Source organism: Polyodon spathula, chromosome 3 (genome assembly GCF_017654505.1).
Source record: "Polyodon spathula isolate WHYD16114869_AA chromosome 3, ASM1765450v1, whole genome shotgun sequence".
NCBI lineage: Eukaryota > Metazoa > Chordata > Actinopteri > Acipenseriformes > Polyodontidae > Polyodon > Polyodon spathula.
The window spans coordinates 92,481,495-92,496,817 of record NC_054536.1 but is presented as its reverse complement, the minus strand read 5'-3'; the positions used below and the strand labels follow the sequence as shown (position 1 = coordinate 92,496,817).

The 15,323-nt window shown below is 37.2% G+C and overlaps 1 protein-coding gene across 2 annotated transcripts; it reads right to left on the bottom strand.

Moving 5' to 3' along the window:
• Nucleotides 1-6,647: 6,647 nt before the first annotated feature.
• LOC121313657 (ras-related protein Rab-5A) lies at nt 6,648-14,893 on the bottom strand. 2 transcript variants are annotated; one of them, XM_041246417.1, is made up of 6 exons: nt 14,708-14,893; nt 13,102-13,332; nt 12,747-12,898; nt 12,337-12,459; nt 11,424-11,515; nt 6,648-8,311 (listed from the first exon to the last, which is right to left on the bottom strand). In XM_041246417.1, exons 2-6 carry the CDS (start codon nt 13,265-13,267, stop codon nt 8,194-8,196), a joined length of 651 nt encoding a protein of 216 aa, XP_041102351.1. In that variant the 5' UTR covers nt 13,268-13,332; nt 14,708-14,893; the 3' UTR covers nt 6,648-8,193. The 2 variants fall into 2 exon arrangements, with proteins under 2 accessions (XP_041102351.1, XP_041102352.1); XM_041246418.1 differs by lacking the exon at nt 14,708-14,893 and adding an exon at nt 14,599-14,701.
• Between the last annotated feature and the right edge of the window lie 430 nt (nt 14,894-15,323).

The window sequence follows — 15,323 nt, the reverse complement described above, 5'->3', positions numbered from 1 at the left end:
ACCGAGCCCAAACGGACTCTATTCGCAAGATGCGCCTTTTGCTGTTTGGGTACTATTAGGGTATACATCCATCTACTGTGTTTGTAACATATTTTAATATATGAAAACTGTTATTAGTGTAAGAGTTGTGTGTGTGGGTTCTCAGCAGGTGTAGAATGAAAGGCACTGTAGGCAGATTTCTAGTTGAAGGCAGTTAAAACCACTGTTTATTTTCAGCTGTTTTAGGATAGGATCTCCAGCTCTTGGGAAAATGGATACTAGTTCTCGCAGTCACAGAGCGGGATTGGCATGCTGCTCTCTCTCTCTCTCTCTCTCTCTCTCTCTCTCTCTCTCTCTCTGTTGGGTCGAAAGGTCGCTGTCTCTGGGTAGGCAGGTAGACAGCTGTCTGTACACAGTCAGCAGCGGGTGTGGCAGTCTCCGGAGGTAGTGTAGGGCTCTGCACTCTCTCTCTCTTTCGCCGTTGGACTTGTTCTCTGCTCGCATTACCAGACGCTGGACTCACAAACCATCTCTGTCTCTCTCCGATACTGCAGCTCGCTCGGCACAACTCTCTCTCCTAGATAGTGGGACTGCCCGTCCTTTTATAGGGGGGCTGCCCGCCAGATCATAGGGGACCAATTAGCATGCAGGTTTAAATTCTCATCTCATTTGCTGGATTCTGTCAGGAGCGGCGCCTCGCTCTGACATCAGTCAATCAAACATTCACAGCAAAACAGGTTACAAGTTGCACAACACATAAACCAACACAATAATCAATAATTTACAAATCAACCAATAACGCCAGTCCCCCTGATAGTCCTGAAACCAGTCCCGATAGTTCCAGGGCTCGCGCCCGTTTGACCCAGGCTTACACTGTCCCCCAGTAACACACTTCCCGGCCTGGGAAGAACTGACCTGGGTCCGAAAACACAGGGGCAAACGTCACTGACGCTGGGGTCACCTACTTGCCATGGGATCTGTCCTCTGGTCCACAGGAGCAGGGCCGTTGCTTGAGGATGATGCAATGCATTGTCGGTGGGAAACCATGGCGGTGACAGGTGATGGTTAGAATGAGCTTGGCTGGGGCTGGAACTCGAGTGTGCTGGGCTGGAGTTCACCGTCATCGACGTGCAGCAGTGCTTCCACCTACTCTTGGGGCTCTAGACCCATACTTGCTTTCCTGCTTGACAGGGGGATTCTTTTCCTTCCAGGTCGTAGTTCCTCTTTTGTTTTATCCCAGCGGCTTGCAATTGGGTCCTGGCGAAGCTGTGCGCAGCGTCCAGCCGGTCCTGTAGTTGCCTGGCATACTTGGGCCCAGGTAATGGGTGCTGCTGGTCAGGGGGGCAGCCGTATAGGAGTTCAGCTGGGGTCTGGAGATCTCTTTTGATCATGAGGAGGACTGGCGTGCAACCCGTGGACTCCTGGTTGGCACTCCTGTATGCCATTAGGATGAGGAGAGTTGGAGGTCCGTCCTTTTCATGGATTCTGGTGGTGATGGCCAGATGGGTGGAGATCGTCTGGTTGAATTGCTCCACCAGTCCATCAGTTTGGGGGTGGAGCGGGGTGGTGTGGGTCTTCCAGATGCCCAGCTTGCAACGTATCCAGATGACTTTTAATAATCAAGAAGCTCACACAGACTCATTCGATTGGAAGTTTTAACAAATCAAAGCAGTATCGTTACTCCTTCCGTTTATTAAATGCTTAAACATGGATTGAGTAGTTACAGACTACGTTGAATCCCAGTTGACAAGCGATCTGGGTGTTCCAGTGCCTTCACAGGTATAATAGCATTAACACTTCAATACTTTTATGGTTATAACATGTTTTGCCCTTAGGCTATGCATGCATAAAGCTAAAAACGCCCACCGCTAAATACTAACACATCAAATATATCACTCTCTTCAGCTAAAACTTAAATCCTGTACCTTATAGCAATGAATCAATATAAAACAGACATAAATTCAAAATAGTTCTTACCTTCCAAAATATATATGGAAGTATAGAATATAGTTTAAGGACAGGAACTGTCTTCAAAGACAAAGACTTCTAAATATGACCCAAACAGCAATCACCTTGATTAGGGATCTTCAGAGCATGGATCACATCAGTTTGCAGTTAGCAGGTTGAGTGACACTTGACTAGGATTTTACCTCAGTTTTTGCTTCGCTTCTTACGTCAGAAGTCTTAATTAAATCTTAAACATTAATCTGCCTTGACAGCTCATGTCCTTCAAGTGAATAACATTTTCAAATACGCCCAGTAACTCTTTCTATAAGATTAATTGGCCATCAACTCATAATCTACCTCCCTTACATTTCCAAAATATGTAAGGTGAACTTTTGAACTGATGTTATTCTCTTTTGGTACAAGGGAGTTCCTGAATACAGCATACAAGTGAATACAATTATAGATATATAAAATACATATAGAGAGATGTGTTTTAATCTATAACACATACTCTGTTTAATTATTCCAACCTGGGTTTAACCCTTTGCTGTCCATTTATTCAGTGCTTGTTAGGCACATCAGGTCCAATTTATTTTCACACGCGTTGTTTAAAATATAAACTTTTTCAGAGTAAAACAGATTTAAAAGGCACTGAATTGCAAAAGGACACTCAGTACTGCATCTCCAGCCAAGCCCAACCCCTTGTTCGCTGTATTTTTCACATACCTCTTTATAGACATGCATACTCATAAATCCTCTCCTGATCACTCGTTTTATCACCAAACTCCTCAATAATGAGATCCAAGTCATTATTGTATTACTATAATATCTCAAAAAGTTCTGCAAATGTCTGTGATATTCTTTGAGCGTTGGATGCAGAAGAAGCTATCTCCTTTGTCTGTGTCTTTTTGATGATGCTGGACAGGATCCAACACTGGACTTGAAAGTTAAAATTGTAATGTCAGAACTGGTCCGACATAGGACTGCAAAGGGTGAAACAGCGCGTGTGAAAATAAATTGAACCTGATGCTCCTGACAAACGCTGAATAAATGGACCGCTAAGGGTTAATGAAGCCATAAGTTCACCATATACTCCCTTTCTTGTACCAGAAAAAAGATCATCATAGAAATCTTTGATGTTAAACTGCTGACCAGTAGATCTAGCTTCAAGCACCTGGTACTGTTTCGTTTCAAGCAAGCAAAGACAAGGCTACCAAATCCTACTACATACCTGACACAGACTGGTATCGGAATGTTAAGGAGATTCCATGTCTAGTTTGAAGAGATCCTTCCTGATAAAGGGAGCTTGATACTTGCTGCATGCTAGCAGGATTTTTTTTAGTAATGAACCCTCTACACAATCTCCATACAATCCCTCTAGTAATATTTTCTATTGATTACAAAGAATATTTAAACAACAATAATTCAGAATCATACTATATTACTATAAACTAATAAAACAGTATATCATAATACATTTGTAAGTAATATATTTCAATAATTCATTCAGATTCTCCCATTCATATCAAGCAAGTCGGCCCTGTTCCAGCAGGATTTGACTTCCCTTTCTGGTTCAGCTCTGAGCGGTTCTGTGAAAGCCACGACGAGCTTGCCATCTGGTTCCAGCCTTCTGGTTCCAGCGCTGGCTACGGTGGGTGGGATGGTGGTTAGCTTGGTTTCGCTGGTAGTTCTGGATGTTGTTGTGTCAGGTAGTGGTAGATCTGTCACGGTTCACCCCAGGCGTGTTGAGAGGACGGGTGGCTCTGCAGCCACATAGGGTTCCACTCCGCTTCTCCTTTGCTGAGTTCTGGGATGTGTGGTTGCTGTTAATCTGGGAGTGGGGTCTTGCCATTAAGTCCTCCTGATAGTCCTTAAACCAGTCCCGATAGTTCCAGGGCTCCCACCCTTTTAACCCAGCGTTACATTATCATTAATATAAAGGGAACAAACGTATTACGATAAAAAAAGTTGTTGCATAGAACATTTCACAACTTTATTTTCCATTTTTCTTCTTGTCGTATGCTCTTGACATGAACAACCGTACAAGTTCACGGTCAAAGCTTGGTACTTGTCTCGTTGCTCATTTCATTGATTAGAATGCGTTACCATGGACACTGTTTCCTTGGTAATGACTGTCAGTAGCTCAGGACAAAACATCAAACTATAAAGATTTCCTTCCTTACCAATACAGAACAAAGGTACGTTTGATTTTATATTATGTTAAACATCATGAATACCTAATACGTTTAGACACTTGCAACCTGGGTAGATAAATAAACTAATGGTTTGAAATAATAAAAAATAAAAAAAATGTACTTTTAATTCAATTTGAAAAACAATTTCCAAATCATTTATGTGCAATTATGATGCAATTTTAACGTGGCCTGATTTGCACTCAAAAAAAAAAAAAAAAAAGATTTTAATAGAAACGTTTGCATAGAAACACGAACAAGCCAAGCATTCCAGAAAGTTCAACCTCAGTTTACGAAGAAACTAAATAAAATCAGCGGAATATGAAAATGAAACTGGATTTTTCTCTTCAAAGAATTCGAGACTGCAAACCATATTGAGTACTATAAGATCTGGAAGCATTATTACTTTTAAGAAGAAAAAACATATTTCAACTGTTGAGGGCTAACACTTACACTGAGAATAAAGTTCACAAAATAAACAGGCCTTATGAGATAGATAACCCAGTAGGTGCTGGAGAGTACATTGCTACCTAACCATGTAGATTGGCAATATTACATTGCTGAACATTTCGTGAACACAATGAAAGTAAGCCATCCGTTAATCAGAGCTGTATCAACCTGTGAAGATAAAAATGCTGCTTGGAAACCCCAACTGGAAGACATATCAGTCCCAATCGGACAGTATGGAAAACGGGCATGTGCTTCATTGGCTTGTTTGACAGATTTCATGGCAAGTCTGCTGCTCAGGTTACATGAAAGGAATTTTCGATTCTTGTTCTGGAGCAGCTGTCAAAATGCCCGTCAACCACATACTCTGTACCAAGAAAAGATCTTTTGTACCTTCCTTCTTTTTATCTTTAGTACCATTCTCACAGTGCACTCTTCTAATACATTTACTGTAGCACACCATTGAGCTGTTATGTTCTCCATATTGGCTTACACTTACAAAAGAGTCCCCAATGCTTTATAAAGAATGACTATTTCATGTGTAACCAGTACCTGCTGTTCCATACTGTTTTATTAACACTGTCCAGCACAAGGAACACACTGAGCTTGTAATACCTTCAGACCAACAATGCACCACTGTCACAAATAAAGGAGCAACTTCACTTTATAGCACAACCCCTAACCCAACCAATCAGTTAAGAGTCTCATTTCTGTTAATTACGTTGCAGTTTTGTACATGGAATAAGGATTCTTTCTTTCAGACAGTACTTTTTCCAGGTTTTGTTTATAACTTAAGCTTTAAAGCCTTTGCTTTAATGTGTATTCTCTTTAATAGTATATTGGCTTTGGTCACACAAATTACAAAATACATATATTGTCCTGACTACACTATGCATTAACTACAGTTTACTATAACATGCAATACATTTCTTCTACAAAAAGTACATTTTGTCACTTAATCTGAATTTAAAGGTTCAATAACTTAGAATCAATGCCCCCTTTAAAAAACCCTGCATTTAAAACATAACCAATTACCTAATAACTCCACCACTTGTTTGTATCAGGGTCTACCTCAGTGTTATATATACACGTATACTTATATATAAGTTTAGAAAGTTATTTTTAAGTAGAAAGATTATTTTTGAATTATCTGTATGCTCAAAAAAAAAAAAAAAAAAAAAAAAAAAAAAAAAAGCATGGCAAACAATTTTTTATGTATATTAGGTAACACATGCTGTTCTATGCAAGAATTGGAAAGGCTATTGTCTGACCCAAGATCACATCAAACCAGATGATGTCAAATTTATTCGAATGGTGGGACAATTAGTGTCCATGATCCACATGGACTGGTAGAAGGACTGACACGAACTATCTGTGGCTGTGGATCATGGGGATCCACAGCTGAAAAAGTGTTACACCAGTGACAAGCTCACTCTCTACTAATAAATGATTCCTTTCAGTTCTTGATTTTAGCTTCCAGTGGGCTTTGCTGTGTGTTAAAGAAGTAGCAACCATTGCATTTGAAATGCTATCTTCACATTCAGAACCAATCAGGAAAGAGGCTCGAAGACACGCCAAGCATCAGTTCACTTATCAAAGACTGAGCTACCAAACAACATGAGCACTACCTATGGGAAAACCAGGACTGAAGAAGAAATTCATTTTGTTACAGAATACAGGACAGCCAACCTGAAGAAAACACTTTGACCAATGAAACTGCAAGAATTGTACAGCACTTACAAATGCAAAACCAGTACGAGCTTCTTGCAGCTACCATCAGTAATACAATAGCTGTAATGGCAATGTGTGCAGGACCCTGGGAAAATCTCTCAGGAACTGTAGTACTTCTTCCTGGGTGTGATTCTTATTTGAAAAATTGAAGAAAAAAAAACAAAGTACGACTACATTTCCAGTAAATAAAATTCAGGAGTGTATTTTAAAAACACTTTTTGTGTTTTATTAAACTTGTTTACAATGGAGATATTTTTTGTGGGAAAACCTGTATGCAATAAGTTACACTTTTAACATAATGTACCGGTTGGCAGTTATAACACATTTATTAACATTGATAAACTGATCAAATGTATTCTTTATCTTTATTTGGTAATAACCAGCACTGCAAATGATTTGCATTTAGCTTGCAGCTGCATTAAATGTTCACACACAGTATACAACATCTGTTTATTAACTTATTCATATAGTAGCACCTGCACAATATAACCGATCAGACCTTTTCGTTACATGTTCACAATGTTGTTAAATGTCAAGTCAGTCAGTTTATCAAACAGTTCAGCTATCTGTCTAAATTAAGCAGTTGAATTACTACCCCAATATAGTTTACGATTTTTATTATTATTATTATTATAAGGTATAATATTGCATGGGGAAATCATTGACTTGCCACTAAAATCATTAGTGCAATGCAAAAGAAATGCTAAAAATATAAATTGAGACATAATTAATTTGAGAAAGTACAAGACGAACCACTAAAGAAATGCAAGTTTAAATGCCAATGTTAACACTACATACATTTATAAAGACCAACATTGATTAGAATTTACCATTTGTGAAAAACTCCAAACCCTTTATAGAACCGATTCAGTTACTGTACATATTATATGGTTATCTAAACATCTCCCTAGCAGGCATTAGTCCAATACATGGTATATTTAAAAGGTAGACCACACTGTAACACCATATTTACAAAAAGTTATTTTTACCAAGCCAGCTGTAACAATGAAAATTAATATTCATGAGCATTTTAGTGCAAGGCATGGTGTATATGTTTAAAAAGATCTGCCGAAATATTAACAGCTGGTTCCCAAAACAATTAAATATGTGAAAATGAGTCATACTGTTAGCACAAAAAAAAAAAAAAAAAAAAAACCATTTGAAATGAGAAATAACCCTTCCCAACTATTAATTCATCAAATGTGGTCTCAGGTCTATTAAACCATGATTAAAATTAGGTCAGATTTTCCTTTTTCCAGTTGTAATGTGAGTAAACTGAATGTTGATTTCCTATTTGCAAATAACCCCATAGTACTGATGCAATTATTATTTTACTTAACTAAACTTTACAATTATTATAAAAGGAATGCATGGTTTTGATGAGGGTCCTTGCAGGCACTAGCCACTGCAGAAATACTGCACAATTGCACAATGCCACCAGAATAGCTAGAAGCAGGCATGACCCAAGGACCTAGGAATGGGCGGCTTTCTCTCACTGCTACCATTTAGTTTGTTGAGAAGTCATGTGGCGACCATTTCCTATGCCACTAATGAATCGTAGCAGTCAAGCAGAAGGGAACATCAAACCAGCATCCCTCTTAAATCAGACAGGTATGTCCATTTCAGCATTAAAAGTTGGTTATCTTTTCTGCTGATGAATAATGCTAAAAGTTTATATTTTGGCCTTGTAGTGATACATGCATCCATATCTCTGAAGTAATTTTTTTTAAATAAAAATTCAAAAGACATAAAATAAACTTTGTATTAGAAATGCAGCTACACAGTCTTTTAGCTATTCTGGGTGTAATTCGGGACAAGTTAAAACACCCATATTCCTTTGTTATTCACAATTAGGAAGCGACTTATTTGAGATGCAATTTGTAATAAGACTCCAACGTTAGTTACTACAGCACTGGCTCTTGCTTTGTTGAGCAGTCTCAGTAAGGTCTACTCCTTGGTTTCTCCCACTGTTTGCTGCTGTACTCTGTGGTTCATTTTTGGGCAATCTCTTTGCTGAAAAAGAAAATACGTAATGTTACTAGACAATTGAGAAATCTATCTTAGTGTTGCTAAACATATTAATTACCTGTATTGTTAGATATTAAAAAAATAAAAATAATAATAATCTAGAATACTATGGTGGATAAAACGTTAATCATCATATGAGCTGCTTTATTTATTTTTTAAACATACTGCTTGTATGCTGGTACAACCTTACATAAAGCTGCTAGAGAGTCCCACCTGTATGTTGTGTACATTTAGTATACACATCCAAGTTGATCTGTACTGAAAAGGATGATGTCTTACTGTCAATGTGAGTTTAATAAAACACTGTGCCAAAATCATAATGAAACCATTACAGATACTTGTAATCACCCTATAACGGGCAAGTAGTTGTGAGAACAGTATGCCATGTTCTTTTTATATTATCCAAGGACAGATACCCAAGCACCAAAGTGATACAAGCACATTTTGCTGAAGTTACTCCCCCATAAAAGGGAACTATACAAACTATTGGTTTAGAACAGATTTCAAGTTTTAAAGCTCAAATACATATTTGTGCATTACAGTAATCGTCGCATATCTGCCTATCACATATCCACTCTATATGTGTTTCAGCTGCATTAAATGTTCACACACAGTATACAACATGTTCAATGTGTTAATATATACATAAATCCTATTAGCCTGTGGGGTGTATATCAGCTTCAACCTTGGTCTTGATCTCCTGCCTGTCACTCAGCAGTGAATGCACGCACCAACACAGCTACCCTGTCACAAGCATGAATACCCTGTATCTTTCTAAACAAGGGATTTAAAGCTGAATCGTAAAACAATAATTGTGTGAATATAGCAATTGTTATAGCTGTGTATAAAGGTATTTAAAACAGGATAAATTTATCTGACTTTTTACATATTCGCCCTTACTCTGGTCCCACCGGAAGGGGATACTATACTTTCAAAACTACATTTGAGACCATTTCACACTTCTATTTATTGTGCAGTTGGGTTTCCGATGTCAAGTATGGATTATTTACACTATCCGCCCTATTAGAGGACATATATATATATATATAAATAAAGTGTAAATTACTGTTTTGTTCCCTGTTGTACAGCTACATCATCTATTAAAGTAATTGGAGCTAACAAAATAGTTCCATAAATCTTAACCATGTTGTACTCTATTAGCTACATAGATCTCACATGTGCAATTTTGAAAGAAATGCATATGTTTGCAAAATTATACTCTAATTAGGGGTCTACCTAAATTGCGATTTTGCGGAAATCAAGAAAAAATATTCCAAAGCGCTTAACGTTCTTGTTTACTGTTCACATGACAATGTTTTAATCAGCCTATCAGTGCGTCTGTACTGGCTTTTCTGTGACCTGTACTGTACAGTAGGGGGTGGGACAAAGTCAGTGCTGCTTGTTTTGATTTAGGTTGCTAAAATCTAGTTTTCATTACTGGCAAGTATGCAACTGCTGAGGGATGCTGCATGCTGGCCAATAAAAAGAAAAACACTAAGATTGCTTGTCTTGCCTTTCAGAGATCTATCGTTGGTTTACCTCCTTGCTCATTTCAACTCAGCAGTGTCTTCTGGGTAAAAACCTGTTACTGACTGAAAGCATGTCAGTCAATAGGGGAAGCAGCTGATTGGTTATTGACTGGAAAGAAGCCAGTCAATAACCAGGGCTTCGGACAATTACACCCCCAGGTACAATGACCCAGTAAGTGCATGGCTTGCAAACAGAGATTTCTTAAACTTAGATATACACGTTTTAAATGAATAGACATACTTTTTTTTTTAAATTTATTTTAAACTGCACATCTGAGACCTATAGATTGAGTGGGTGGGTATGGAGGAGAAAATGTATTGAACTATCTTGGCAGATATTCGTTCATAATTGAAATATTCGTTTGTTTTCAAAAAGTAATAAAAGCCATACTATTGCTATGAACGCAGACAGAAACAACATAGCAGCAGGGGGCATGGCCCCTGTGCGTGTGCCTTTACTTTACAGCAAGACGTTACAATATGTAACACTATAGTAAAAAATTGTTGTGTGGGCCTTACTTTGCCACAGTGAATTAACTGCAAAACAAAGGCAAATAGCAGTTAAAGTTAAACGTTGTTTTGTTTATTCCCAAAATAAATAGTACATAAAGTTGAAACCGGAGGTATACTTGTGTCTTCTTGGAGCTGAACAAGAAAATGAAAACTGAAATTTAACTTAACACTTAAATAAAACAAATGTGGAAATGGAGTTGTAAAACGAAGGGGGAAAAAACTAATCGTCTTGGTTGTTGTTTATTACATTCCACATGCCAGAAACAAAAAATATATAATATATACAATTTATATTAAAAAATTCACTTCATAACATTTCCAGCAAGTTGGGCACTGTTTAAGTGAGGCATTTCAGAATGACGTACATGCTTGCCTTTTTTCTGTCCTAAAATTCTGACTCGCTCCAAGCAGCACACTGCTTTTTTGATCCGGTAAATAAGTGCAAGGTATTTTTGCCATTTGTAGCGAATACGAACATCTGATTTTTGTAGCTGAATATTCAGATGAATATTTGGATATTTGTCCCAGCACTAATAACAACATAACTTTAGCATCACCCAGCCCTATTTTTTATTTTTTCCAGAGCAGTAATTTACACCATTCATTTAACTGTTTGTGACCGATTCCTTCTTTCACTGCAGCCTTCCTGATCCTTCAACAGTAGTAACCAAGGTATTATGGCCAAATGCAAAATTCTGAATATAGTGAAATGGAAGGTAATATTAAACATATTTTGTTAGCTACAACCTCAGTATGATTCTTACACTTTTCATAGTTACGTAAAATATGAATGGACATTCACAAAATGGTCCATTTCATTGCTGCATGCAAGGGTTAACAAAGGCTGCTAATCTTTAATATTCTGTCAGTTTCAGATCGCTGACACCTGATCAAACCAGAAAACCACAAGTATTTCATCAAACAAATATATATATATATATATATATATATATATATATATATAATATATATATATATATATATATATATATATATATATATATATATATATATGTATATATGCGTGCGGCGTGTGTGTAAATCTAAAAAGTGTGGTATTGCCATAAATATTTCATTCACATTCATTGAAGTCTTTGCTGATGTTTCCATAAACAGCAAACTGTTGTCATCGGCATACGACTGTGCTTCCTGTAAAACAAAGGCTTTCATTTATCTACTCAGTTTGCAGAATTAACTTCCAGCACCATATCTCTCTATCTATACAGACACACACAACACTGTTGAGAAAATATTATGGAATACACATTTTTACAATTTACTCTGGTGTCTAGCAGTACTAGACCTGTTCAACTACATAAAACATTTGTGATTTTTTGTCTATTGTTGGCAATTGGCTAACGCTGAACCCCTTTTCAGTTCTCTGCTCTTAATAACCCAGCATGACTGTAAACTAAAAAAGTTGCTTGATGTATAAATAGAATACATAATAGGTCTCAGTGGTCCATCATACTTTTTTCCAGATCTGACTAAAGGCTGTATCTCGTTACTCATAAGTTATCAGGCCTTTGCACTCTTGTTCTCTATATATAAAGTTACTTCTGATAAATCCGTACATGCTGTGGTTTATTGAACCAACATAGGGGCCACCTTTTGATGCTGGCACAGAGCAAGCCACGAGGAACACAATCACTACATACAAATGCTGTTAGGAGTCGCTGCTGAAGCACTGTACAGACCTAAGCATCCAATTGCCAGATCCCTTTCTTTATCCCAATTTAACAAACAACAAATATTTACCAAACAAGTACATTTCTTATTGCATCTTGCACACCAAGTCTGTAACTGAGGGATACACTGATTTTGGAATCCACTATTCCAATACGATTTTAGATGCTTTAAAAATTACAACAGAACAGATTTCAGTGTGCAAAGCCTTTGCTGTGGAATGTAATTATGTATCCAATATTATTTATATTTTTACATGCAGGGTTTGAAGTGATTCAACATACCTGGAAATCAACAGCTCTCTTATTAGCAAGGTCAGCCTTGTTGCCAGCCAAAGCTATTACAATAGCGGGACTAGCTTGCCTTTGAAGTTCTTTTACCCAGTTCTTTGCTCTTGCAAATGACTCCTGACAAAAAAGCAAAGACCCAGCATGGAGTTTGAAGTATCTGTGTTACTACTGTAAATACATGTTCTCTTTTGAAGAAAAGCATTGATGTTTCTTTCTCATGACACAAACGTGCCATTTGTGACACACAAAGCATTTTGAAGTATTTTCTGAATATCACTGCAAAGTTTTTTGTTTTTTTATTATATACAGCCTAATAAGCTCTGCTTTTAAAAAGCAATGAAACATAAAACAATAACTGTTTAATTTAAGGATGTAAACTGTACTGTACCACAAACATCACTTACTTCATTTGTAATGTCATATACAACTATAGCAGCCTGTGCTCCTCTGTAGTACATTGGTGCTAAACTGTGGTAACGTTCTTGTCCAGCTGTATCCCATATCTCAAACTTCACTGTTGTGTCATCGAGACAAACAGTCTGAGTTAGGAAAGCAGCTGCAAGTATGAGAAAATAAATGGTTTGTACAAAAATAGGCACAAAAAAAATGAATCATGATTTACTACACTTAGAAAAATCACAAACGGTACAATTAAACTTCTTCAGTTTTAATACATCGCAACACAAACATAAAATACAGCACAATGTTAAAGCAAATTGGAATACGACTGCGAGAAATGAAATGGGAATTTCAACTTACCTCCTATTGTACTTTCTTGGAACTCATGGAATTGTCCCTTCACAAAACGAAGCACTAAACTGGACTTTCCAACTGCAGACTCTCCAAGAAGAACTAGTTTAAACTGACAGATCTTATTGCCAGTGTTTTGGCCATTGGGTCTAGTTGCCCCTCCCCGACTTGCCATGACCTAAACAGCAGTCTCCTGCTCTGAGTTTTCAAACAGTCTTCTTTTTCTTCTCAGAAACAAAACTGTGGAGTCAATGAAAGCGTTAATTACACTAGCACATTATAAACCATTACAATAAAACTATTTATCTGCCAAAAACATAAAGTGAAACTAAATTCTGAAGTTGGTGGGTTCATGAGATAAGAATGCCAACTCTTGTGAATTTGTTCCACCTGACCAGGAATGACCCAGGGCATATTTTCTGATTTTTTTTTTTTTTTCCTTCGAAACTGCATGAAGACCTAGCGGTCAAAATGTCATTTGTCATCTTGGATAAAGGCACCTGCCAAATAAAATAAATAAATGATATTAGTAAGAAATATTTGTCTGAGAGAGTGCGATCAACCTTTATTATGTGAATGAAATGATGCAGTCAAAACCAGCCACTTGCCACTGTTGCTAGGCACAACTCAGTGAACAGATATTTAAAAATGAATAATTATGTGTATGATACACTACACCTTTTGGCAGTTTTGCTAACATTATCTGTCCATAAAATCTTAACAGATTCTAAAACAGTCTTATGGAATTTAGAAACTTTAATCAAAAAAGAATACAAGCAAATTCCCCTGACACTGACACCTCCAGACACAGTACGTCAACTATGCATCAGGCCCATTCATGAAATTCAAACAACCCCAAGAAACCGCCAAAGAACTAGAATACACACATCATACCACGCACAGAAAGTTTTGAGACATTCATATAAAAATCTTGCGTTTTAAATGGTCTGATGATCAACACAAATTGATGCTTTCACAACTACCAATACGAAACTATAATTAAAGACTAGTCAGGGTTACTCACATCTGTAGACAAAATGTGTATAAACAATTATTAAACGTCAAGTAGGGTGATGATCCAATTCGTCAAGACGAATACACTGCCTGTGAGAAGTCACTGCAGCGAACCCGGTATGTCCCTAGTGCTAAGGTACCGGTAGAATTGTTGACACCAGCAATCAAATGTGTGTGTGTGTGTGTGTGTGTGTGTGTATATATATATATATATATATATATATATATATATATATATATATATATATATGTTTAATGTTTTATATTAACGTGAAACAAAGAAGAAATAAAAATTATGTATAAACAACAAAACTTTTACGTCTTCAAAGACGCCATTTTGGAAAACTCTAGTTTGGGAAAATACAGAATTAATTTCTTCCAACAAAACTGAAGTCAATTTTCCTGAATATTTTTTTTTCCCCCCAAAAAATAATTACCACACACGTAGACAGTGTCCGGCAGAGTAGCAGTGAAATGAAAAACACATCTTACATTAGTCTTTACAATGTCAAAAACATCAAAGTCCTCCCATCCAGGCCTGTTTTCCCACGAACACTCACAGCGTATACAGATGATTGTACAACGTTATCTATCACTTTACCTGACGTTCAGGCACAATTGCACGTAAACGGTTTTTCTATGCGGGGTCCCAGTACGATTATTGAGGATTGCAAGTGCTGTATTGCTTTATAAATAAACAAAATAAACCAGATGCGATCACGTCTCCTTCTTCCCTTTTCTCGCAACTGCACCCTTAGAACCAAAACACACACGGGCAAGAACTTCCGCCCCGCACGCCACGTCAAATGCGGTTGCTTTTGCTGCCCCGCAGGGTTGTGGTTAAGGCAGTAATCGTATTTTCAGAATTGTATATTATTTCACATGCTATTCAAACCTTTTTTTTGTATCAATATTGGAGCATTGTAAAGAATATCATGTGCAATTATAGAAAACGAGTACAGTATTAAGCATGTTGCTGAAAGGGTTTGCCTATAGTTTTATTTATTTATTTAATTATCGCTACAGTATTATTTCTGTCTCAGGCCATCTAGCAGATTAGCTAAAATTAGATGTGGTCATAAGCACAATTTCAATGCAGATAACAAAGTGAATTGTGCTAAGAAAAGGTATACTTTGCAGGCAACCAGCTGTAGTTGATTGCATTAATTAATGATTGTCACACTGCTGGCCTGTTATTGTACCGCCTATTTCGTAGA

What these genes read in the sequence shown, in the direction of transcription:
- LOC121313657 (XM_041246417.1), bottom strand. Translation starts at nt 13,267, where the DNA reads ATGGCAAGTCGGGGAGGGGCAACTAGACCCAATGGCCAAAACACTGGC. An exon ending in AGAGAGCTGTTGATTTCCAG is followed by an intron (nt 11,516 to 12,336) that starts GTATGTTGAATC and finishes TTTGTTTTACAG; the next exon opens with GAAGCACAGTCGTATGCCGA. An exon ending in AATGAAATATTTATGGCAAT is followed by an intron (nt 8,312 to 11,423) that starts ACCACACTTTTT and finishes ATTTTCTTTTTC; the next exon opens with AGCAAAGAGATTGCCCAAAA.